The 26,767-nt window shown below is 37.3% G+C and overlaps 1 protein-coding gene across 1 annotated transcript in view; it reads right to left on the reverse strand.

Annotated features, from left to right (window-relative positions):
- CLASP2 (cytoplasmic linker associated protein 2) overlaps positions 1–26,767 on the reverse strand; it is a 323,103-nt gene that overhangs the window by 257,249 nt on the left and 39,087 nt on the right. Inside the window, exon 7 of the mRNA XM_042782017.1 lies at positions 13,279–13,349. Within this exon, the coding sequence (XP_042637951.1) occupies positions 13,279–13,349 (71 nt within the window). The remainder of the gene's footprint in view (positions 1–13,278; positions 13,350–26,767) is intronic.

Raw genomic sequence — 26,767 nt, forward strand, 5'->3', positions numbered from 1 at the left:
ATTAAAAAAAAAAAAAAAAGAAAGAAAGAAACCGTATACCCATTAAGCAGTCACATTTCCCCACCCTAGTCCTAAGCAACCACTGATCTACTTTCTTCTCTATAGATTTGCTTATTCTGGACATTTCATATAAATGAGATTAAACAATAATAAAGAAGAAATTTCTCAGCTTTAAAGAAAATTACAAACCTTAAAAATGAAAACAATGAAATAATAGAAATAAAAAATTATAAATGTTCAGTTTATCTAAAATGAAAATTTTTAGTAAAGTCGTCGTTGTTGTTGCTATGTGCCGTCGAGTCGGACCTGACCCATAGTGACCCCTCCTTGGGTTTCCGAAGCAGTATCACTACGGAAGTAGATTGCCCCATCTTCCTTCTGAGGAGTGGCTGGTGGCTGGTTCAAACTGCCAGCCTTCTGGTTAGCAGTCAAGTGCCTTAGGCACTATGCTACCAGAGCTCCCAGTAAAGTGGTTAGAAGTTGAAAATTCAAGTGTTTCAATAGAAAACAATGGTCAAATTTTACCATTCATGTGTGTTCTCAGCAGGCCAGTTAATTTTACATTTTTAATTATTATATTTAACTATTTATAGAAAGTCCATTCCATACAAAGTTTCTAAGTGGCCAAGAAATTTGGTAAAGCATTTTAAATTTCTAAGTAGGTTTCAACTGTTGCTGTTGTTATGTGCCATCGAGTCGGCCCTGACTCATAGTGACCCCTCCTTGGGTTTCCAAGGCAGTATCACTATGGAAGTAGATTGCCCACCTTCCTTCTGAGGAGTGGATGGTGGGTTTGAACCGCCAGCCTTCTGGTTAGCAGTGAAGTGCCTTAGGCACTACGTTATCAGAGCTCCCAAGTTTCAACTAACTAGATAAAAACATACTTGAAGCCTTACCATTTTCTTTAAAGGCATTATTTTAAAATTCAAGACCTTCAAAAAATAATGAATTAAACGGATAATCACAATTTAAACCATTATTTAGTGTTAATAAAATTAGATAATAGAAACATGTTATAATAATCATAATATCAAACTAAATAAAAAATAAGGTCACTGGGTGGGCACAGGCAGTGGGCACGAGGCTAGTAACCCAAAGGTTGCCTATTCAAACCCACCCAGCGTCACCACGGAACACTCAGGCCTCATGAATGACTTCCATAAAAATTACAGCCAACCTAACCCTGTAGCCCACGGAGTCTCTCCAAATGAACACATAAACAAACAAATGCCTCAATAAAACTAAATAATAAATGAAGTTCACAATAAGGTTTATTCAGAATCTTTTAAAATTTAGTCATCTCAGGTACTTAAATTTTCCAGAGAGCTAAAGGCAGATCACAATAGCTGTTAAAAACACTGACTATTCCATTATACATGTAAAAAGAAAAGATTCCATTCGAAATGTAAAAATAAAGATATAAACTTTTTCTTGAAGATTCAGGTTCATTAGCAAGGCTATGGAGCAGTTCCCCTCTGTTCTACGGTAATTCACAGGTTACCTTAAGTTAGAATCAACTCCCAGCAACTAACAAGCAGCATTAGTTTCAAGGAGATATAGCTATTGGTGCCCAACTCCTTGCACCCAGAGGGACACATATGACTACCTCAAGAAGGCTACCAGATTCAAAAGTACTGCACAGGTGGCTGGCTACTCTTTAATAAAGACCCAAACCACAGGATGATTATCCAAAGCTTTCAGGGGCTGAAACAGGGATACTATGCAGGTAGACCTCACCAGACAGAATATACAGAAATCTTATTGACTACATCTGTGGAAAAAGACAATGGAGAAGCTCTATATCATGTCAGAATAATGTCAGAGGCTGAATGTGGGACAGACCATCAATTATGCACATGCAAGTTCAAGTTAAGCTGAAGAAAATTAAAACAAGTCCATGAGAAGCAAAATATGACCCTGAATATATCCCACCTGAATTTAGAGATCATCTCAAGAACTGATTTCAATTGACCACTCTGATTAGATTCATAAGAGAAAATCCAGAATAGAGGAGGAGAAAAACATACAACAAAATTCAAAAATCATAAAAAAGATAAGACATACTGTTCTAACAGAGACTGATGGAACACCTGAAATGATGGCCCTTAGACATCCTTCAAACCTTGGACTGAACCAACTCCTGGAGATCACCTTTCAGCCAAACAACAGGCCTATAAAGTGATCAGCAGCACCTGTGAGGAACATGCTCCCCAGAACACTCAACCATATGAGACCAAAAGGGCAGCATTTGCCCAAAAACAAAGTTCAACCAGCAGGAAGGGGCAGGAAAGTTGGATGAATGGAAATGGGGAATTCAGTGAGGACACAGGAAGCACTGTCACATAGAGGGAACTGCAACTTGTGCCATGAAACAAAATGTGTATAAAATGCTGAATGGGAAAATAAATTGCTCTGTAAACTTTCACCCAAACAATAATAAAATGTAAAAAAAAAAAAAAAAAATTGATGCTCTGTACGGTAATGACAAAAGACCAAATGAGCTGTGGGATGTCATGAAGGAAAGCATACATAATTAAAATTAAAGTAAAAGGTTATTAAAAAGATAGGCAAAAAGAAAAGACCAAAATAGATGTCAAGAGAGACTGTGAGATTTGATCTTGAATGTAGAGTAGTTAAAACAAAAGCAAGAAATGATGAAGGAAAAGATCTAAAAGAAGATTTCAAAGGGAGGCTAGAGAAGACAAAGTACTATAATGCAATGTTCAAAGACTTGGAATTAGGAAACCGAAAGGGAAGAACACAGTCTGCATTTCTCAAGCTGAAAAAACTGAAGAAGAAATTCAAGCCTCGAGTTACATTATTGAAGGATTCTATGGGCAAAATAGGAGCTCTAGTAGCATAGTGCCTAAGGCATTTGACTGCTAACCAGAAGGTTGGCAGTTCAAACCCACCAGCCACTCCTTGGAAGGAAGATTGGGCGATCTACTTCCATAGTTAATACTGCCTCAGAAACCCAAGGAGGAGTCGCCACAAGTCAGATCCAACTCAACAGCAGTGAGCACCGGCAAAATAACGATCAACGCAGGGAGAATCAAAAGAAGATGGAAGGAATACAGTCACTATACCAAAAAGAACTGGTCAATGTTCAGCCATTTCAGGAAGGAGCATATGATCAAGAACTAACAGTATTGAAGGAAGAAGCCCAAGCCGCACTGAAGGCATTGTTGGAAAAAAGACACCAGCAATTGACTGAAAATCCATTAAGCTGTTTCAACAGAGGCAGCACTGGAGGTGCTTACCTGTTAATTGCCATGAAATCTGGACAGCTGGTCAACCGACTACAAGAAATCCGTATCTATGCTCATTCCAAAGAAACATGATCCAACCGAATGCAGAAAATTACTGAACAGCAGCATTAATATCACAAGAAAAATTTTGCTGAAAATAATTAAAAAACAGTTATAACACTACATATACAGAACTGTCAGAAATTCAAGATAGATTCAGAAGAAGATATGGAACAAGGGTTCTCATTGCTGACATCAGATGGATTTTTTTGCCGAAAGCTAAAATTACCAGAAAGATAATTTCCCTGTGTTTTACTGACTATGCTAAGGCATTCGATTGTTTGAATCATACAAATTATGGATAGTATCGTGAAGAATGGGCATTCCAGAACACGTAATTGTGCTCATGAGGAACTTGTACATAGACCAAGAGACAATCATTTGAAATGAACAAAGGGACAGTGCATGGTTTAAAATCAGGAAAGGTGTGTATCAGGGTTATATCCTGTCACCATACTTATTCAATCTGTATGTTGAGCAAATAATCTGAGAAGCTGGACTGTATGAAGAAGAATGCAGCATCAGGATTAAAAAAAGAATCATTACCTGTAATATGCAGATGACAAACCTTGCTTGCTGGAAGCAAGGAGGACTTGAAGCACTTACTGATGAAGGCTTAAGTAGGGATTACACCTCAACATAAAGAAAACAAAAACCCTCACAACTGGACCAATAAGCAACATCATGACAAATGGAGAAAAGACTGAAGTTGTCAAGGATTTTATTTTACCTGGATCCACAATCAATGGCAACGGAAGAAGCAGTGAAGAAATCAAAAGATGTACTTACTGCCTTGGGTCAGTCTGCTGCAAAAGACCTCTTTAAACTGTGAAGATGCAAAGATATTCGTTTGAGGACCAAAGTGTGCCTGATCCAAACCATATTTTTCAATCTACTCATATGCATGTGAAAGCTAAACAATGAATAAGGAAGACTGAAGAAGATTTGATGCATCTGACATATGGTGTTGGTGATGAATACAACTATACCATGGACTGCCAAAAGAATAACCAAATATGTCTTGGCAAAAGTACAGCTAGAATGCTCCTTAGAGGTGAGGATGGCAAGAGTTGTCTCACAGATTTTGGATATGTTATCAGGAGTGATCAGTCCCTGGAGAAGGACATCATGCTTAGTAAAGCAGAGGTTCAGTGAAAAAGGAGACCATTAAAGAGATCGATTGACACAATGGTTGTAAAAACAGGCTTAAACATAGCAACAATTGTGAGGATGGCCCATGACAGGGCAGTATTTCATTCTATTGTATACAGATAGGATCACTGTGAGTTGGAACTGACTTGACAGCACCTAACAACAACAACATAGGGTTGCTTTATTTTGATCACTTTCTATTTTCAATCTTAGTGATCACTGCTTAGTGCCTACAATGCTGCTGAATGACCAGGTCTCTCCCTTGTAATTTACTTTTTCTCCTTATATATTCTTCTTTTCCTTATCAGTGTTCTTACAAGAAAAGTTAGGACTTTTATCTGCCAGTAGGCCAAAAGGTTGCTTTCTTTTAGTGATTTAAATTTCCTAGTCCTAGAATATTACATAGAATATTCAAGGATATGGAAGAGAAGAGATCTATTCAGCATTAATTTCTTGGTACTCTTCCCTATCCCCTAAACCAATTAACTACATCTGTTTGGACTCCTGGGAGACTTGCAGCTAGAATGCTCCTTGGAAGCATCTACTTTGGTCATGTTTTCAGACTGGATCATTCCCTGGAGAAGGATATCATGCTTGGTAAAGGAAAGGGAAGACCCTCAACAAGATGGACTGACACAGTGCCTAAAATGATGGGCTCAAGCACAGGATTATGAGTGTTTTGTTCTGTTGCACACAAGGTCACTACGAGTCGGAACCAACTCGACGGCACCTAACAACAACAAAAATCCAAGGATCCCAGAAGGCTGACCTCTCAAGAGTCCTAGTTCTACGATCATTTATATAGGCATATTTTTAAAAGACTGATGATTACAATAGTAGACTGTGTTGAAATGTTAAAATTTTGGAAACAGTTTCTTTATTACAAAACCATATTTCTTTCCAAAACTCTGCAGCATAACAATGAAAGGCCAAATTCCACTCATGAGCTTTTGCAGATTGCAAGACTCAGCACTACATAGTAATCCTACAGGTTTTTATCTCTATCTGGTTTGACTGCCCAGAGCTCCTACACAATAATCTGGCTGCTTGTTTTTATACTCTTGGGTAAGGATGAAGACAACAAAACAGAAAAGCACCCTAAAGCCATTCTCAAAAACTCAACTGATAGCCGCTACAGAGTTCCACAAATCCAAGTTTGTCTAGAAATAAAACTGCTCATAAAATCATTCATACGGCCCTGAAATTAAGCTTAAATATAACATGTTTAATAGATAACAGACTAATAAATAGCATTATATAAAGAGCAACTATAAATAAACTATATAAAAAATGTCAAACAACAAAAAGTTGGGTAAGGATGCCAGAAAGCAATTCAAAGAAAAAGAAATACAAATAACCAAAATAGGAAGATGATCAAACTCATCAGAAAAGCAGTGATGTTTTAAAAGGTTGGTGGTATTTTTCACTGGATTCGCAAAATTTTAAAAAGATTATTAATAATAACCAGAATTGGAAAACATACAGGAAAGCAGTCACTGTTGGTAGGAATGTAAGTTGAAAAGATCTGGGGGAATAATTTACTGATAGCTAACACTCGGAGGTTTGCTATGAGCCAGAATCAAATTGATGGCATACAACTACAACGCAATTTAAAATGAATACAAACTCTGACAGAGAAATTCCACTTCTAAATTGTTTTAATAAATACAGATGTGTGCATGTGTGTGTATGTGTACGTACACAGACACAGTTTGTACAAAGATGTTCATTTCAGAACCACCACAAAAAATTTTTTTGGTAGACAATCTAAAATTCCATCAAAAAAAGAAATGGTTATGGTACATTCAAATGAGGCAGATTTACATATGATGGCATTGAAAAAAAAATCTCTCTGCCATGTTGAGTAGACATAGTAAATGGGAAAAATACGTTTAGAATTATGTAATTTATATAAGCACAGTCAAAAAATATTTTTATTTTAGTACTTAGTATGTATGTAAATGTATAATTAAAGAGGTATGAAAAGACACATTCTGAACTAATAAAAGTGTTCATTTCTCCTGATATTTGGGCTTGGGGATTGGATATGTTTTTTGAGGGAAGTTTTGCTTTATCTTCATTGTCTGAATTTTGAAAAGGAGGTAAAAAAACACAGGTTAGCAACAGTGTAATCTATTTACATTACATATGTTCATATGATTCTGGTGTGGTGGATGTGTACTATACCTGAGAGTGATTAATATATAGAGAAGTATATACAAAGTTGTTAAGAACTGTAAATCCCAAGACAACCTGTTACTATATACATATATTTATTTTTGGATATTTTATTTTTCATAAACATATGTTACCTCCATTAACAGTAAAATCCAACAAAAATATTTCCATTTTAAAGAAAAGAATGGGCAGGAAGGTTAACCTCTGAGCTTTGCAAGAAATTACCTTTTCTTTAAATCAATACATTTCTAAACAATCTGAATGTATTACGTATTACTTGAAAAAAACTAAATGTACACTAATCTCTACTGAACCTACCATGTTTAAGAAAGAAAGAAAAATCTATACATGGCTCAAACCAAATGCAACATTTAAAGTTGCCTGCAAATTAAGATTTATACAACGACAACAAAACAGAGAAAAAAGAAACTTCCCTCAAGCATACAAGAACTTAATTTGCTAATTTTAATGGCTTTTGCCTTAAAAAGTAGTAGTTAAAATTATATTCTTATTCATTTCTATAAGCCCATACAAGATAGTTACATAAAGTCTTGGCATAAACCATAATAAATGCAAAAACAAATTCATTATCACCTTTCAATTTAACTGTACATAATAGTTTAAATGACAGTTTACCAATATCATCATTCTGGTGAGTTTGCATCCTATTCCTCATAACCCCAAGGGGACAAAACTCCTCAGAGAGGAGTCCATTATATAGTTATAAGGAAGGTTGCAATAGAGTTAAAACCCTAATACAGACCAGTCTTCCTTAAAACCCTAGTGAAAAAATATACAAAACATTTTGGAGGAACCTCAAATCCTCAAACTCCCCCTCTATACACATCTCTGGTGTTGATGCAATGATGAAGTATGTACCTCTAAGCATCTTAACAGAATGTTTAATAATAACGGGGGGTGGGGGGGAAGGGGGGTGGGCAAAGCTCAGGTACTAAGTGTTTTGAAGGACCATACCAAATGCACATTTGGGGCTGTAAATGGAGATTCTGATTTGTTCTCTGGGTCTGGATCAGGGCTACACAATCTCAGTTTCCCAATCTGTGTAATGGAAATATTAAAATACTTTGCACACTACAAGAGTTATGTGAACCTGAGTTAATGTATACTAAGTACATATAAAAGTGCTTTGGAAAATAATAAAACACTGTAAAAATATGTGCTTTTAAAAGTATCCTTATCAAAATAAAGCACTGGTAAAACCCATTTTTAATCAAAGTATAACCTCTATAAAATTCTTAATAGGCTAAATATCTTCCAGATAACTGTTTACTAGGAACACTGACACATCAAACACATATTAATTAAAACAGTGTTCATGGCAAATCATTTGGCTTCTTTAAGTATTTTATTATTACCACAGAATTCTATCTGGTATCAAATACATAGGAAAGATGTCAAGCTAGCTAACCAAACCTTCCTGTCATTCCTCTGAAGGCCATGTTCTCACTTTAAAGCTTCTGCATACATTACACGTTTCTTCAAATATCCGCGCTTATCCACCACCAAAGACTGAGGGCTTGGTTGAGTTAGAAGGTAAATTGTCACCTTGTATTTCCCAGGTTCAGACTTATCAAGTAGAAAAGATACCAAATGACAAGTAAGTACACACATGCATGTACGCACATACATGTCTACACACAGACACACACACAAAAGTGTCCTTCATTCTTCAGGAAGAAATGTATTATTTACAAAGCAAATGATCGTCATCTTAAAAGGAAGTATATAATACAAGCAAAAGATGAAAAATAAATCTTACTCACCATCTCCCATAGCCATTCAGATGGTCCAGGGAGCTCTCTGAAACCAAGAGGTCAAATAGCCCAGCAAACAAGTACGGCTTGGTGCCTGCGCCACTGGCTCGGCCTGCAGCCTGCAGACACCCAGAGCACTGTGTGACCCAGGCCGCGCTGCAGCTCTGCACCGCAATAGCCAACAGCTGCTACTCCACTTCAAAATAAAAGTCTGGGGTCTTGCCGAACATCCTCCTTTATTTAGCAGAGCCTAGCAGGGCTTGATCAAGATTATTCTTTAATTGCACATACGCTGTTAGATACGAGTTATGAAGTCCCTCCTTGTACTGGCTGTCTGAAATTCAATGTAAGAAAAGCTCTGGGAGCCAATATATGCCATCCCACCGGGGGACTTTTAATGCAATCATCAAAACACAAGGCATGTGTTCAGCAATCATTTTCTGCTTCCCTAAAGATATCCATGTAATCAGTAGCAATCACATGATCCAATGGATTAACTGATTTGCACCTTTTTAAAAAGGTTTTCATCTCTTTGTCATTACCTGTTAATATTTACAACAGAAGACTGCTAGAAGTGCACAAATAAGAGTAGCTCAGTTTCCATGATTTACTGCTCTCATTATGCAGGAAGCATTTCTGGCTGCCATAAACAAATCACGTCAAAGGCAGCCCATCAAAGGCTGCTCTGTGTGTGGACAGCAGGGCCACACGGAACAAAGCTTGCTTCTAGCGGAGACAGAACCTAGCCAGTGCGCAGCTGCAGGGGTGCAGAGCACCCTCCATCCAAGCTGCACAATCATCAGTACATTGCCAAGCTCAGAGAAGGCCCTGGGTCACAAAGAGATATGTTTTAAAACAATCAACCTAGGAAAAGAGTCACTTCGTTTTTCACAAAAAAAGGTTATGTTATAAACATACACAAAACCAAATATCAAAGTAATGGCAAAGGCTAATTTTTTCATGCCTGTTTGTTCAGTATCAACCTCCAAAAGCTATTCTTTTCCTAGCAACTGTTTCAAAGAGGGAAGCTGGAAAATATTTTACAATGATTACATGTCAAAGACTGCACTAGGTTCTACAGGCACATAGACAAAACAGAATTACCCATAGTGTTTTCCCAATGAAGGGGAAAGAAAACAAAAAGACTTGCAGTAGACTTGCAGTCACAGCCCAGCACTGCCAGTGTTTACATCTTGGTTAGCATAGGAGATTGTCTAGAAAGCACCATGACGACAACAGGTCCTGTGTAATCACAGAGAGACTGCAACTTTCAGTCTTTTTCTTCCTACAGGGCTGGTGTTGACGCCTTCCAGCCACTATCTGATTAAATTTAAATCCAATTTCTTTCTAACAGTAGAGCTAATACCACTGCATTTAGAGATTGCCTAATTTACTTTGTAATGAGAGAATTAAACGTCAGGCTTAAAAAACCCTAAGACAGAAAAGCATCTTGTATTTCTCACTATTCCTAAACTAAATGATATGTTCAAATCTCTGATGATGAGTGTGCTCAACCAGTGCTCTAGAAAATCAAGTTTAAAATTCAATCAGAACTTACATCAAAAGAGTCTAAGTTCTACTCTGACATGCATGGGGTTGCCTTGAGTTGGAACTGCCTCGACCGCAAATGGTTTTTCTGTTTTAATGACTGTTCAGATAACAATTTTTAACTAAAACAGTTCTTAAAAAGTTATACTACCTTTCCAACAAAGCCTTTTTTGTTGCTGTCTTCAATAAAATGACTTTTAAATCCCTAAACATTCCAAATCAATATACTACTATAAGAAGGAAAATTTTCATTATTATGATTTCAGACAAAGACACACTAAAAAGTTTTATTTGCCATAATAGTTTCTAGTCAGAGACTATCATATGCAATACTATCATATCCCATGTTTGGATAAACCCAAAACAATTTGCTTTGCCTAAGTACAGGAAGAAGGAAAGGTATCTTCAATAGTTCTTCAGTATGTTGAATACATGAACTATTGCTAAAATTTAGTTTTTGTGTCTAATCTTTAATTAAGCCTAAAATATTTTTCTGTTCTACGGCTTTATGTTAAAGTTTTAGTTTAAATGCAACCTAACACAGAACTAACAAAGAGCTGAAAATTTTGTGGACAAAATTGTGCAAAAATAAAAAAAGGAGTTCAATAAACCTCTATCATATTACATTTTATATGTAAACTACTTGCTTTCAAATTTATTATAAAAATTTGTTTTTAATATCCAACTAATATCTTTTGCTGCTTGTGAAGATTATCCGGGTATGTTGGTTAGGATAAAACACATGATCATAATTTTTCTCATTAATATCAGTAGAAATTTTTTTTTTTCATTGAATGGCTTTTGACTTAGCAGCAGAGTTCTTAGGAATAATTTAAAGTCATTAAACAAGAAATAGCTGTATTTCCTCCATTACCAACTATAATCACTTTGTTCAACCCTCACTAGACTGACTGTAGGCTCCATGAGGACAAGAACTTTTAACTGTTTTCTGTACCGTTTTGACATCATCTTATTTATATTTTAAGAAGTTCACTTTGACTTCTTGGTAGAAAATGGATTTCAGGGCAACAAAGGTGGAACAGAAGTCTACTGCTATAGCCCAGATAAAAACTAATGGCAACTTAAAAGTACAGTGTTAGCAGCAGAGATGTAAAAAAATAAGCAAATCTGGGATTTATTGCTATCTCAGAGGTAGAAAAGGCTAATTTAGAATGGGTGATTAACAATACCTTCAGGTTTCTAGCTTGAGTGAAAAGTGATGCCATTGACCAGAATGGATAAGACTAGAGGGAGCACAGACTGGTGGCAAGAAGAGACAACAGGGTTTTTCACTTTTGGACATGTTAAGCTTGAAATACCTTTTAAGCATCCAAGTGGAAATGTCACTGAGGCAGGCCACAGGCTACCTACCAAACCTAGAACATCAGGGAAAGATGAGTGATAGACAGAACTACACATTTGGGAGTCATCAGGAAATAGTTGTCTTTTAAAGCCTTTGGCTGGATTAGATCACTTAGGGGAAAGGGGAGAGAGAAAGAATATGAATGAATGAATGGAAACAAGGGAGAAGAGAGGTCAAAAGCCTGGGTCCTAGGACTTGCCAACATAACTATCAATTTTCCTAATTTTAGTCTCCTCCCTTGTTAACTAATCCATTAAAGTATTTTTCAATGACAGCATCAAAAAATATCATGATCAACTTTTATATTTCAATGCATGCCACAAACTTTAACTTTTACTTTTGACAGTACTTGCCATATTCAGAAGCTCCGGAAGTGTAGTGCCTAAGGCACTTGACCGCTAACCAAAATGCTGGTGCTTCAAACCCACCAGCTACTTCTTGGAAGGAAGGTTGGGCAATCTACTTTCGCAGTGATACTGCCTTGAAAATCCAAGGAGGGGTCGCTATGAGTCAGGTCCGACTCCACGACATATAATAACAACAACAACGGCCATATTCAGATCATAATCTCTAACATAATCTCTGAAGACTCTCTCCGAGAGAATACATACATGGAAAGATGAGAGAAAAACAAAGGTAGCTGGAACAACAGGAGAAAAAGATTCTATTTTGAAGGTAATAGAAATAACCTTACAAAATAGAAGAATAACAGCATTTGTAAAATAAACTGTATCCAAACTATCTTAAAATTTTAATATGGATTATACTTTTTCTTTAGTTTTAACTACACAGTCTGAAATGCACAAATAAGAGTGTAAATGTGATAAAAACACTCAAATCTCAGTTCAAGGAATTTTAACAACTCTGTATCTTCCTCCTGTTTCTGGTTTCCATGGAAATGGAGAGAGGTAGCAGCTTGAAAAATAAGGATGAGGTACTTAAAACACCTCTATTCAAAGAAGAGAAGTGAGAAACAGCTGGCAGTCAGGGTGAAGACTGATAGAACTGAAGTCAATTTTTGCTTCTGGAACCAAGTTTAGATTCAGGAAAATATAATCTCTATAATGCTAAATTCTCACTCCACCTTTTTTCATCCCAACACAACTAGGCTTAGCCTTGGTTTCACACAGAGAAAAATAACTAAATCATATTTAGTAACCAGTTTTCCTAATATTTGACACACAGTTCACATAATCAAATTTATTCTCCAACATCATTTACATTTCCAATCTAATCACACGCTCTTTGATATGACGCTACTTTCCTAGGTAGAAAAACCACCCATACTATCTTTAGAAATAGCATATATTCTTCACATATATTAGTAATGAATATTTAATTTAAGCAAATGCTACCCAATAAAACTAAACACGATTTAACAACCTTACAAAAAGGAGAGCAATCACAGAGTTAAATAAATGCCAGACACTAATATTAAGCCTTCCCGAGTTCCAATTTGGGCTCATTTGCCTTAAGAAACCAAAGATGATTATACTGGTGAAGTTCCTATGTATGTGTCTCTTCACCATTATCAGCACTGAGAGTCTGTGAAATAGAAATCTACCAACCCCACAATCTCCACTGGAAACAATGAAGTAAAACAAATAATCTGGGAATAAAAAAAATATATTTTATGCATGGAATGTGGAAGGCATGAGGGCCATCATACCTTTTAAACAAGAAGACTAAAAAAAGAAAAAGATAAAAATACAATACCATTTTACACAAGTGACCTAGAATTAAATGTTCACTTCCCCCCAAAAGAGTCAGATGACAGGTAATGATCAGAAGGATGGAAAGACTATTATTACAGCCCAACTAAATTTTCAAGCTATGAAACCAATGCTGCTAAATCAGTGATTTAACAGTTGACCTGCAGACACATTTAGTGTCCAAAACTTTGCTAAATAACCTTAGAAATATTTGAGAACTGGAATAACTTAATTACTCTTACCTTTGCAGACACTCAAAATCATACCGCCTGAATTTTGCACTTCATCAAATTTGGCAAATATCATTTCTAATCTGGGAATAAAGAATAAATTTTGTTTGTTTGTTTGTTTTTACATACATGTTAATAGAAACAATTTCCTGCACCATCTCCCTTAGGGGGGAAAAAATTCTAGGGCCTTCATCTGATTTTCTAAACAACCCTATTTCACAATTAATTCACTTACTGGAAGGAGGCACAAAATACATCTCTCTTCAGCTGAGAGAAGCTAAGTAAGCACTGATAGCATACCACGTGCCCACAGGTATGTTTGTGAAAAGACAACCCTCATACAAAGCAGTTTCATAAGGAAATTATTCCTCCAACCCCATCAGAAATATTCTAGTTCCAACCTTGTAATAAATCTACTCAGTCACCAAAACATTTTTATAAGCACATAAAAATCATGCTAAGGAAACAACACAAACATAAAAACACTAAAATATAAAATACCACAAATTAAACCATGCTGACACAACAACTGATAATCTGATGCTATCCCTATTAACCTGACTATTTTCATACAACACCAATTTCATTACCATGTCTAATTTTATATTCAGGATAACGATGTTCTCTACACTTCTGCTACCACAGGTTTTTGAAGCAAAAAACGTATTTCTTATTACAAAAACAATGACACTCATTATAAAAGAAAATTACAAAATATAAAAAAGAACAAAGGAGAAAAATCACAATTCCACCATCTAAAGAGTTTAATTATCCCTTCTTTGCTTCTATATTTACCTAAAGCCTTTCTTTAGGCCCAAATGGGAGCATGCTGACAATACTGTTTTTCAGTATGCTTTTTCTTTTACTTTCTAATATACTATCTTGTGACTTCATAAATCAATGACTTAAGAGATTTGAGGAACACGTCTCCAAATGGTTTTCTCTGACTTAACCTGTATTTGTCACAATTTCATTTCCTACAATCTTTATTAAACATTGATTCACATACTATCCATTTCTTATTTATACATTGAGGAAGCCAGTATTTTGGACCTAAATTTATTTTCAGTAAGAAAACTCCTAGGGATTCATTGTAATGGAATTTCTAAATATTAATCCCACTTCCTACCCCTATTAATATCAACAAATACACTATTCACACATCTGAAAGCACTTCAGTCAAAACACACAGGTCCTTTGATGCTACAGAGCAGTATCTTCTATAGAGCTGAGCAGAAAGAAAGTAGGTAGGTTTCCCAGAGACAAGATGTGGACAAGAGATTAGGGAGAAGGAGGGAGCTCTGAAAATGGAAGCTGCGCTGTTTGCGAAGAAAGCAGAACAGAAGTTAAGAAGCTTGAGATTAATACTCAGCGGCAGGTTCTGAAAATAGAAGTAGGAAATTGAACACAGAAGCTCAGATTGAGAATAGGGTTGCCAAGGAACTGAGGTGGGACAGATAAAAAACATGCCAGCAAGGAATGGAGATGGAGGCAGCTTTAATAGGAAGGGGGTTCAATTAAAACACTAGGCATATAACAGGAATAAGGGAGAAAAAAAAGATTTTGAAAAGTAAGGGAGGAAGGCATCATCAAAGGTCTTTTGGGATGAGATGGTCTGGGAAGAACACATAAAGAAGATGCTTACTTCACATCCCTCACCTCACTGTCAATCCTCACTTTGCTCTTTTTACTCTTCCTGTAACTGTCCGCCTTTCCCTTTTCCTTCAATGTTTCTCACTTTACTAACTCTCACACAAAACTAGTATCTGACTTTTGCTTGATATTTATTTACTTCAGTGGATAGAATTAGAAAAGCAACTCTAACTAAAGTCCATACCTGCTTAGGGTAAGAATAATCCATTAAAAACAAAACTCAAAATCATAAAAAAGACCAGGCTTATTGGACCAATAGAGACTGGTAAAACCCTTGAGGTTACGGCCCCTAATCACCCTTCAAGCCTGGAATTGAACTCACTCTTGTGACCTCCAGCCAACCAGCAGACAGGTGTATTAGGTGAACATTTACACCAGGTAGGCAAACTGCTTAGAATAATTAACTATGTGAAAACAGAAGGGCAGCATTTGCACAGGGAGATAGCTCAGAGAGCAGGAATGCATAGTGAAGGATACTGTGAAAAGGTAAACACAGGGAGGAAGCGGGAAGAGAACTGTTACATTACGGTGATTGCAATCAATATCATGAAACAAAATGTGCGTGAACTGTGGAATAGAAGACAAATTTGCTCTGTAAACCTTCACCCAAATCACACACAAAGATTTTAAATGGTTTCTGATTTCCCAAATCAGAAAAGCATACAACTATTTACAATTTGAAGTAAAAGAGTTTCCTCACTTAAAAAAGAAAGAATAATCCATCATAAGTACAATACAACAGAGACAATTAGGATCTCAGAGCTTATCTTTTTCTTTAACAATAACTTTATTGACATATAATTGACATATCATACAATCTACCCCCTGTAGATAGTTACATAAAGTCTTGGATTTTAGTAGATTCAAAGAGTTGTACAACTATTACCATGATCTATTTTTCAACACTTTCATCAACCCAAAAAGGAATCCTATGCCCATTAACAGTCACTTCCTATTCTCCCAACCCTTCCAGTCTTGTTGTTGTTGTTATGTGCCGTCGAGTCGGCCCCGACTCATAGCGACCCCTCCTTGGGTTTCCGAGGCAGTATCACTACAGAAGTAGGATTGCCCAACCTTCCTTCCGAGGAGTGGCTGGTGGGTTTGAACCGCCAGCCGTCTGGTTAGCAGGCAAGTGTCTTAGCCACTATGCTACTAGAGCTCCTCCTTCCAGTCTTAGGCAACCACTAATATACTTTCTGTCTACAGATATGCCTTATCTGGTCATTTCATGTAAAAAGAATGATACAATATGTGAGCTTTTGTGACTGTCTTCCTTCAATTAGCATAATATTTTCAAGGTTCATCCATGTTGTAACATCATTTTTATGGCTGAACAATAATCCACTGCCTATATATACCACATTTTATGTATCCATTCATTGGCTCACGGACATTTGAGTTGTTTCTACTTTTTGGCTATTATGAATAATGCTGTTATGAAAATTTGTGTATAGGTGCTTGTGTGGGCAAAAGGGAACTCTATGTATAACATTTTGAGGAATTGCAAAACTGTTCTCCAAAGTGGCTATACCATTTTACATTCCCACCAGCAATGGATAATGGCTCTGATTTCTATACATCCCATGAACAATTGTTACTGTCTGTCTTTTCAAATTTAGCCATCCTAAAGATATAAAAGGGGCTCTGGTAGCGTAGTGCCTAAGGCACTTGACCGCTAACCAGAAGGCTGGTGGTTCAAACCCACCAGCCACTCCTCGGAAGAAAGCCTGGGCAAATCTACTTCCGTAGTGATAATGCCTCAGAAACTCAAGGAGGGGTCACTATGAGTAGGGTCTGACTCGACGGCACATAACAACAATAACAACAACAACAACAACAACAATGGTATAAAAGCTGGACAATGAATAAGGAAGACTGAAGAATTAATACCTCTGAACTGTGGTGTTGGCAGAAAGTACCGTACCAAGGACTGCCAGAAGAACGAGCAAATCTGTCCTGGAAGAAGTGCAGCCAGAATGCTCCTTAGAAGCGAGAATGGCCACCTACTTTGGTCATAGTATCAGAAGGAACCAGTCCCTGAAGAAGGATAACATGCTTGGTAAAGTAGAGGGTTAGCGAAAAAGAGGAAGACCTTCACCAAGATGGACTGACACAGTGGCTAGAACAATTGGCTCAAACATAGCAGGGATTGTGAGGATGGTACAGGATCTGGCAGTGTTTTGTTCCGTTGCACAAAGGGTCACTATGTACTAAAAGGACATGGAGGTGGCATCTGACCTCCTCTAACTCCACAAGAGGAAGACAGAATCACCATCACCAGCCCAAGACTTATTCCTATGAGGCCAGACATGGCGCCATCCTCCAGCCTTTTTACCAACTTTAACACCAACCGTCCTTCCCATGGCACTCACTCCTCTGTTGGGTTCAAGAATTTGTTGCAATGGCCACAAAGAACTCACAGACAATACTCACGATTATGGGGTTTATTAGGGAAATAACAGGCTATAGTTCAGGTTCAGAAACACTCTCAGGATACAACTCTTTGATCAGGACAGTCTCCCCTCTCCTGTGCCTTCTGACACTCCTCTCTGGCCCTTGGCCTCTTGTCCTGGCCTCTGCCTCTGTAGGCCAGGTAAGCCTGCCACTGTGTCTCATGCCTCTTGGTTCCACTGCCATCGTCTCTCTGCCAGCTGGGGCATCTCTCAGCCAAGGAGGTCCAGTGCAGGGATCTCAGGTGCAAGGATGGGCTCACCCCTCACCTCCAGCTCTTCTCTCTTGATGGCAGTGAGGTCTCCTCTCTGCCTCTAGGAGGGCTCATTTTAAGCCTGGCAGATTGATAAAACTAAACAATCCTAACATCAGAGTTCTACACACCTTATTTGCATGGTCCCACCCAGTAACCTGGTGGGAGTTATAAAGACTAGGCTAGAAAAGCCATACCAAGTAATTCACTGCCCTGCACTATGAGTTGGAGCCAACTGGATGGCACGTAACAACAACAATGGTATGAAGTGCCATTTCATTGTGGTTCTGATTTGTATTTCTACGAGTTCTTTATATATGTGGCATTCAAATTTCTGATGATACACATGATTTCTGATAAAACACAGATTTTTCCCATCCTAAGGGCTGTTATTTTACTTTCTTGATAGTGTTCCTTGAAGCACAAGGTTTTAATTCTGATGAAATTCAACTTATCAATTTTTTTTCCCATTTAAGTTGTTTGTGCTTTTGGTGTCATATCTAAAAAACCACTACCTAATTCAAGTTCACAACTATGTACTCTATGAAGAGTGCTATCAGTTTCACACTTACATTTACGTCTATGATCCATTTCTAGCTAGTTTTTGTGTGTGGTGTGAGGTTGGGGCTCAACTTCATTTTTTTCCATGTATATCCAGTGTTCCCAGCAAAAGACTATTCTTTTCCCATTTAATGGTCTTTGTACCCTTGCTGAAAATCAACTAATCATTACTGTAAGGGTTTATTTCTGGGCTCTCAATTGTACTTCATGGACCTACAAGTCTATCCTTATTTTCAATACCACACTGTTAGAATTTATCTTTTTAAACATACCTGATATAGGAAAAACATTTTTAAGCCATTATTTTAAAACTATATCATTTAATGCCTTATGAATTATATTTAGGTTTGTTTTATAAAAGAAAACATTTTTGATATAAATAGTAAGGCGTACTAAAGCAGAACTTTAACCTTAGAGGGCTGTAACCATCAGGAAATTTGGAAAACACAATGGGAGCCATATCTGAGAAGCAAAAATACTCCTTCTGAAAATTAAAGTCAGAATGTGATCGCTATAACAAGAAGATATATTATTTCAAACGAATGTAATACTCAGTATAAAGATAGCTCTTGAGAATAAATGCTAGTAGAAAGAAGGAAACAGAGTAGAACAACAAACTAAAGAAACAGGTACACCAAAATGTATTTGTGCAGTTTTAGAAATATTTTATATGAATATTTACAGTATCAGAAGATGGTGTCCTACCAACAGACCATGTGCCAGATCCCTCTTTCAACAGCGATTTTGAGAAACTCAGTATAAAAGATACACATAATGATTCTGGAGTTACAGGCATCTAATGAGACAATAAAGAATTAGATTCAGTGAAGTCAGGCAAAGGGAGCAGGTTAAAAAAACTAGGAAAAATAAAAAACCTGCCTAGCCAGTGGAGCCAAAGAGAAGTCATTAGAAACACAAAGGAGACTGAGGAAGAAAAAAAAAAACTTCACAGAACCCACAAGCTTTAAAAATACAGAATAGACACATCAGGAGTATTTCAAGGTGAGCTAAAGAAAGGCCTGTGGGCAAAGATCTTGCTGGGAAACTGATCAGGCCTTCTAGTAGCTTAAGCTGCCATGGAACCCCAGAGGGAGTAAGGGAAAAAGAAGAGAAACTCTCTCCAAGTAAATAAAACCCCAAAGCAGACCCACCGCAGTGGGCTCAAATCTAACTCTTAGCAACCCCTTTTAGCACAAAGTAGAACTGAGGCCTGGGTTTGTGGGACTTGTGGAAAGCACATGGAGGATGCCAGCTGTCCTTTCTCCCTCAGGGTAGCTGACTGGTTTGAACTGCAGGGCTCTGAATGACGGCTGAACTCCACCATCAGCAAAATGCTCCAAACAGAACCAAGGACTGCAGCGGTCCTCCTCCATGCCTATATCACTGTCTAAACTATCTCATATGAAGCTTTACCTTTCTCCCCTGAAGTCACTTCTTGCACAAATGCAAATCTCCTTTCTTCTAGAGCACACTCTGGTGAATGAGCAGATTCTGCCACAACAGCCAGCTCCCAGGGCTGCTGGCTGAGCATAACTAGAAAATTCCATCCAAATACCTTATCCTCCCTTCATTTTTCTACTCTCCTCTTACCTAATTTTTCTTCAGTTCTATCTAATCATTTGTCCCTTTACCTCGTCTTCTTTTGTTTTTACCAAACTTTCATTCCTCTCACGCATCCCCTTTGGTTTTCTCGCTTTCTTATTTTTTTCTTTTCCCCTATTTCTTATTATCTATTTTTATGCTATCTTTTCATCTCTCCTTCTACTTCTTGGCTTCTTTTTTCTCTCCTGCCTCATCCAATGAGAGGAACCTCATCCACTAGTCAGCCATAGCTACTACACCAACCACCTCACCCAACAGACAAGTTAACACTAACAGCTGCTACACCCCAGGATCAGCAACAGATGGTGGACAACACCTGCTTGTCCCACTGCAACTCCTCTTCATGATGAAGAGAGACAAGCACCCACATCCCCATCAGTGACTCTACCAACACAGAGAAAGCTGAAGAATGAGCCAGTATAGCCAAGTTAACAACCAAAGTATACCTGCTCCACACTTCCAGATACATTAAAACAAAATAAAACATAAGCCAAGATGAAACATATCAGTACATAACTAACAAATAAAGACAACAACTTCAGAATGCCTAGGAAACAAAAGACAACTTCAAATCAAACAAACAAACAAAACAGAAACAAGTGTCCAAACAAAAGAATTAGGAAGTCTCCCCAAAAAAGAAAAGTAATAGAACTATCTGATAAGGAATTCAAAAGCTATATACATACAGGACCCTCCAATAGCTCAAGGAAACCATAAGCAGAAGCAATGAGAAGACAGAAAATAGCCATGAAGAATTCAGGAAAATCATTCAAGAGCAAAATAAAAAAATAAACACACAACTAGAAATCATGCAAAAACAACAATTAGAAATCTAGAAGGTGAACACTAAAATTATGCAGATAGGTAACACACTGGAAGGACAATACAGTAGCATACCAAAAAAAAAACCAAACTCAGTCCCTCTGAGTCGGATCCCACTTACAGTGACCCCTCCTTGGGTTTCCAAAGCAGCATCACTATGGAAGTAGATTGCTCCATCTTCCTTCCGAGGAGTTGGCTGGTGATTTGAACCACCAGCCTTCTGGTTAGCAGTCAAATGCCTTAGGCACTAGGCCACCAGAGCTCACTACAGTAGACTAGAACAGGATAAAGAATCGATTTTCCAGCTAGAAGACTAATCCCTTGATGCCAGCTTGTATGAGGAAAACTCAAAACAAAAATTTAAAAGAAATGAAGAAAACTTAAGAGTTACATGAGATGGCATGAAAATACCATACACCTGATTGGAATCCCAGAACAAAAGGGGGGGGGGGGGGGAGGGGGGGTGCTGGTCGGATAGAGCCAGGTGGAAGCAATGAGACAGAAGACCCAAGCTGACATTAAGGTCTGGAAGGGAGAACAAAAGGGGGGGGGGGACCCAGCAAAAACAAAACAGGAAATTGTCAAAGACTTAGTAACATAAAATTTCCCCCATATCAGAAAGAGAAAAAGATATCCATCCAAGAAGCTCAATAACCTCCATACAGAAAGTCACCAAGAGAAAGACATATCATAATCAAACATCCCAATGGACAATGTCTATATAGGACATACTGTTTTAAACTTAGAAAGGTAAGAATTTACTTCAGGATCACCACAAAAATATTAACATTACTTCTAACCAAACTGAGAAATAAGAAAATCACAAGAGCTTAGTAAACACAAAACCAACAATAATGAAGAGAAAAAATACTTGATAATAAAATAAACTCAGTACAGCAATAAATTCATACCTATCATTAAATACACTGAATATGAATGGAATAAATGAACTAGTCAAGAGAAAGAGAGTAGCAGACTGGATAAGAAAAGAAGACTCATCAATACAGCCTACAAGAGACCCACCTTAGACACAAAGGTAAAAATAAAAATAAAGGGATGGAAAAAAATTTATCAAGCTAAGGGCAACCAAAAAAGAGCAGGAATGAAAATATTAATTTCTGATAAAATAAACATCAAGGTGAAAACCAGCATAAGGGACAAAGAAGGGCACTATATGATGTTAAAAGGGTCAACCAACCAAGAAGACATTACCGTAATAAATATCTACGCAGGCAATGAAAGAGCTCCAAAATACATAAAGCAATCATTAACTGAACTGAAAGGAAAAACACAATTTTACAATAGCATTAGGAGACTTCAACACACTACTTTCGAGGAAGGACAGAACATCTAGAAAAAAACTCAACAATGATACGGAAGATCTCAACACAATCAACCAACCTGACCTCATAAACATATACAGAGCACTCCACCCAAAGAAAGCACAATATACATTCTTCTCCAGTGCACACAGATCATTCTTTAGAACCGATCATATGTTACGCCACAAAACAAGTCTCAATAAATTTAAAAACACTGAAATACTACAGAGCATTTTCTCAGATTACAATGCTACAAAATTAGAAATCAGTAATAGGAAGATCAAGGAAAAAAGTCAAACCAACCTGACCTCATAAACATATACAGAGCACTCCACCCAAAGAAAGCACAATATACATTCTTCTCCAGTGCACACAGATCATTCTTTAGAACCGATCATATGTTACGCCACAAAACAAGTCTCAATAAATTTAAAAACAATGAAATACTACAGAGCATTTTCTCAGATTACAATGCTACAAAATTAGCAATCAGTAATAGGAAGATCAAGGAAAAAAGTCAAATATGTGGAAACTGAATAATATACTGCTCAAAAACAACTGGGTAACAAAGTGTGATATTTAAAAAATTCTTAGAAACCATGAGTAGGAAAAAACTAACCAAAATCTTAGAAGCACAGCAAAAGCACCACTTAGAGGTCAATTTATAGCAGTCAATGTACATATCAAAAAAGAAGGAAGAATCAAAATCAACACATTAATTAAACAACTCCAACAATCAGAAAAAGAACAACAAAAGAAACGAACAACATCCAGAAGAAAGGAAATAATAAAGATCAGAGTACAAATAAGTGAAGCAGAAAACAACAAAAAAAAAGAATGGAGAAAATCAACAAGAAGCTGGCTCTTCTAAAAGATTAACAAAATCAACAAACCATTGGCAAATTTAACAAATGAAAAGAAAGAGAAGATGCAAATAACATGAATAATAAATGAAAAGGGAGACCATCACAACAGAACCAACTGAAATAAAAAAGACAGTAACAGAATGTTATGAAGAATTATCCTTTAAAAGATATGAAAACTGAGAATAGACAAATCTGTAGAAACAGAAGACCTACCTAAACTAAACCCAGCCTGAAATGGAATGCTTGAATGGTCTCATAACAAAAGAAGAAACTGAGCAACATAAAAAAGCTCTCCACAAAAAGAAAAAAAACGTCCTGGCACAGAAAGCTTCACTGGATAATTCTATCAAACGTTCAGAGAAGAGTTGACACCTATATAACTCAAACTATTCCAAAATCAGATAATGATGGAATACTCCCCCAAATTCATTCTATGAAGCAAGCATAACCCTGATACCAAAACCAGATAAACAAACAAACAAAAAAACCCCACCAAACTCACTGCCATTGAATTGATTCTGATTCACAGCAACCCCCTTTAGGCTTCCAAGGCAGTAAATCTTTACAGAAGTAGATTGTCCAGTCTTCTTTCCGAGGAGTAGCTGGTGGGTTTGAATCACCAACCTTCTGGTTAGCAGTCAGATACCTTAGGCACTATGCCACCAGAGCGCCTAAAGACACCTACAGACCACTATCTCTCATGAATACAGACTCAAAAATCTTCAACAAAACCCTAGTCAACAAAATCCAACATCAAAAAAAAAAAAAAAAAACACCAAATGGGATTCATATCAGGTATGCAAGGATGGTTCAACATCAGAAAAACAATCAATGTCATCCATCACATACATAAAACAAAAGAAAAGAATCATACGATCATATCAATTGATGCAGAAAAGGCATTTGATAAATCCAACACCCATTTCTGTTCAAAACTCTCAGAAAAATAGGGACAGAAGGAAAAATTCTCAACATAATAAAGGGCATATATGCAAAACCAACAGCAAACATTATGGAGAATAATGGAGAAAGACTCAAAGTATTCCTCTTGTGAACAGAAACCAGACATGGATGCCCTCTGTGAGCTATGTGTCAACTTGGCTGACCACAATCCTGTGTGGTTTAAGCAACTGTGATGTGGTTATCCCCATGATGGGATCAGATGTATATGTTTTGAGTAGCTAATCCATTGAAAGGGAGTTTCCCAAGGGGTATAGCCTGCTTCCAGTATATTTATGGACATCCTGGGAAAAGAGACACTCTTCTCTGGATCAGGATTCTGTTGCGCTGCCTACAACTGTCTGTGAGCAAACAATCCACCATTTGGCCTGGAGATCTTGGATTCGTCATTTGTTAGACACATCAGCTAGTATACAACCTGCCAACCTTGAGCTCCTCAGCCCCTGCAGCTGCGTGAGTCAGGAAAAGCCTCCAGCTTGATGTTTGATCCAAGAACTATAGACCTGCCAGCTTCTGTAAGTTTGTGAGCCATTTTTCTAAGATAAATTCTCTTTCTCTCTCTGTATAAGCTTTACTGGTTTTGTTTCTCTAGAGAACTCAGTCTAACGCACCCTCTATCACCACATCTACTTAACAATGTAGTGGAAGTCCTAGCTAAGACAATAAGGCAAGAAAGAAAAATAAAAAACTGGGAAAGAAGTAAAGCTATCTCTATTTGTAGATGACATGATCTTATACACAAAAACCCGAGAACTGCAAAACAATTGCTGAAACTAATAGAATGGTTCAGCAAAGTGGCAGGATACACGGTCAACATATAAAAATCAATTGGACTGCTATACCTCAACAAAAAAAATCTATGAAAAGGGAATAAACTAAACAATACCATTTACAATAGCTATCAAAAACATAAAATACTTAGGAATAAATCTTAGCAAGGATACAAAAGACCTATACAAAGAAAACTAAAATATACTACTACAAGAAACTATAACAGACCTACATAAATGGAAGAGCATGCCATGTTCATGGATAGAAAGATGAAATATTGTAAAAATGTCAATACTACCCAAAGCGCCACCACCTGTCTGTCAGTTTGTCCTACTGTGGTGGCTTCTGTGTTGCTATAAGGCTATAGGCTATTCCACTGGTATTTCAAATACCAGCAGGGTCACCCATGGTAGACAAGCTTCAGCAGAGCTTCCAGGCTAGACAGACTCAGAAGGAAGGGGCTGACCACTTCTAAAAGAATTAACCAGTGAAAACCTTATGAAAAGCAGTGAAACACTGTATGATATATTAACAGAAAACTTTATCAATAGTCCTGAAACATTGTCCAATATAGTACAGGAAGATGAGCCCTTCAGGTCAGGAGGCACTCAAAATACAACTGGGCAAGAGCTGCCTCCTCAAAGTAGAGTTGACCTTAATGATGTGGACAGGGTATAGGTTTTGAGACTTCCATTTGCTGATGTGGCTAGACTAAAAATGGGAAGAAATGGCTGCAAACATTTATAATCGGAACATGGAATATACAAACTATGAATCGAGGAAAATTGGAAGTTGTCAAAAATGAAATGGAATGCATAATGATCGATGTCTTAGGTATTAGTGAGCTAAAATGGGCTTGTTTTGGCCATTATGAATCAGGCAACCATATGATCTACTATGCCGGGAATAACAAACTTAAGAGGAATGGCAAGGTATTCATTGCCACAAAGAATGTTTCAAGATCTGTACTTCACAGGATAATATTATGCCTACAAGGAAGACCAGTTAATAATACTATTATTCAAATTTACGCACCAACCACAAAAGCCAAAGATGAGGAAATTGAAAATTTTTACCAACTTCTGCAGTCCAAAATTGACCAAACATGCAATCAAGACGTGTTGATTATCACTGATTATTAGAATGCAGAAATTGGAAACAAAGAAGAATCACCAGTAGTTGCAAAATATGGCCTTGGTGATAGAAATTATGCTAGATCGCATGGTAGAATTTTGCAAGACCAATAACTTACTCATCACAAATACCTTTTCCAACAACATAAATGGTACCTATACATGTGGACTTCACCAGATGGAGAAAACAAGAATCAGATTGACTACAGCTGTGAGAAGAGACAATGGAGAATCTCCTATCTTCAGCTAAAACAAGGCCAAGACCTGACTGTGGAACAGACCATCAACTGCACATATGCAAGTTTAAGTTGAAGCTGAAGACAATAAAAATAAGTCAAAAGAGCCAAATTATGACCTTGATTGTATAGCTCCTGAATTTAGAGATCAGCTAAAGAACTGATTTGATGCACTGAAAAACAATGGCTGAAAAACAGAGGAATTGTGGGAAGACACCAAGAACATCATCCATGAAGAAAGCAAAAGGTCATTAAAAAAAACAGCAAAGGAAATAAACACCAAAATGAATGCCAAAAGAGACGCTGAAATTTGCCCTTAAAAGGAGAGTAGCTAAAGCAAATGGAAGAAATGACAAGATAAAAGAGCTAACCAGAAGATTTCAAAGAGCAGCTCAAGAAGACAAAGTCAATTATTATAATGAAATGTGCAAAGACCTGAAGTTAGAAAACTAAAAGGGAAGAACATGGACAATATTTCTCAAGCTGAAAGAAATGAAGGAAAAATTCAAGCCTCAAGTTGCAATATAGAAATATTCTATGGGCAATATTCAATGATGCAGGACACATCAAAAGCAGATAGAAGGGGAATTCCGGCAAGATGGCGGACTAGGCGGAAAGACTGCACAGACCCTCTTCAACAAAGAAAAGGGAAACCAATTAAAACAGACACAGAAGATAATCTTGGACCCCTGAGCCTTTAAGGAAAGGATATGTTGTTGTTGTTATTGCCGTCGAGTCAAACCCGACTCAGAGCGACCCCTCCTTGAGTTTCAGAGGCAGTATCACTACGGAAGTAGGATTGCCCAACCTTCCTTCCGAGGAGTGGCTGGTGGGTTTGAACCACCAGCCGTCTGGTTAGCAGGCAAGTGTC

The sequence above is a fragment of the Orycteropus afer genome, unplaced genomic scaffold (assembly GCF_000298275.1).
Source record: "Orycteropus afer afer isolate SDZICR_OR568_19922 unplaced genomic scaffold, OryAfe1.0 scaffold00218, whole genome shotgun sequence".
Taxonomy (NCBI): Eukaryota; Metazoa; Chordata; class Mammalia; order Tubulidentata; family Orycteropodidae; genus Orycteropus; species Orycteropus afer.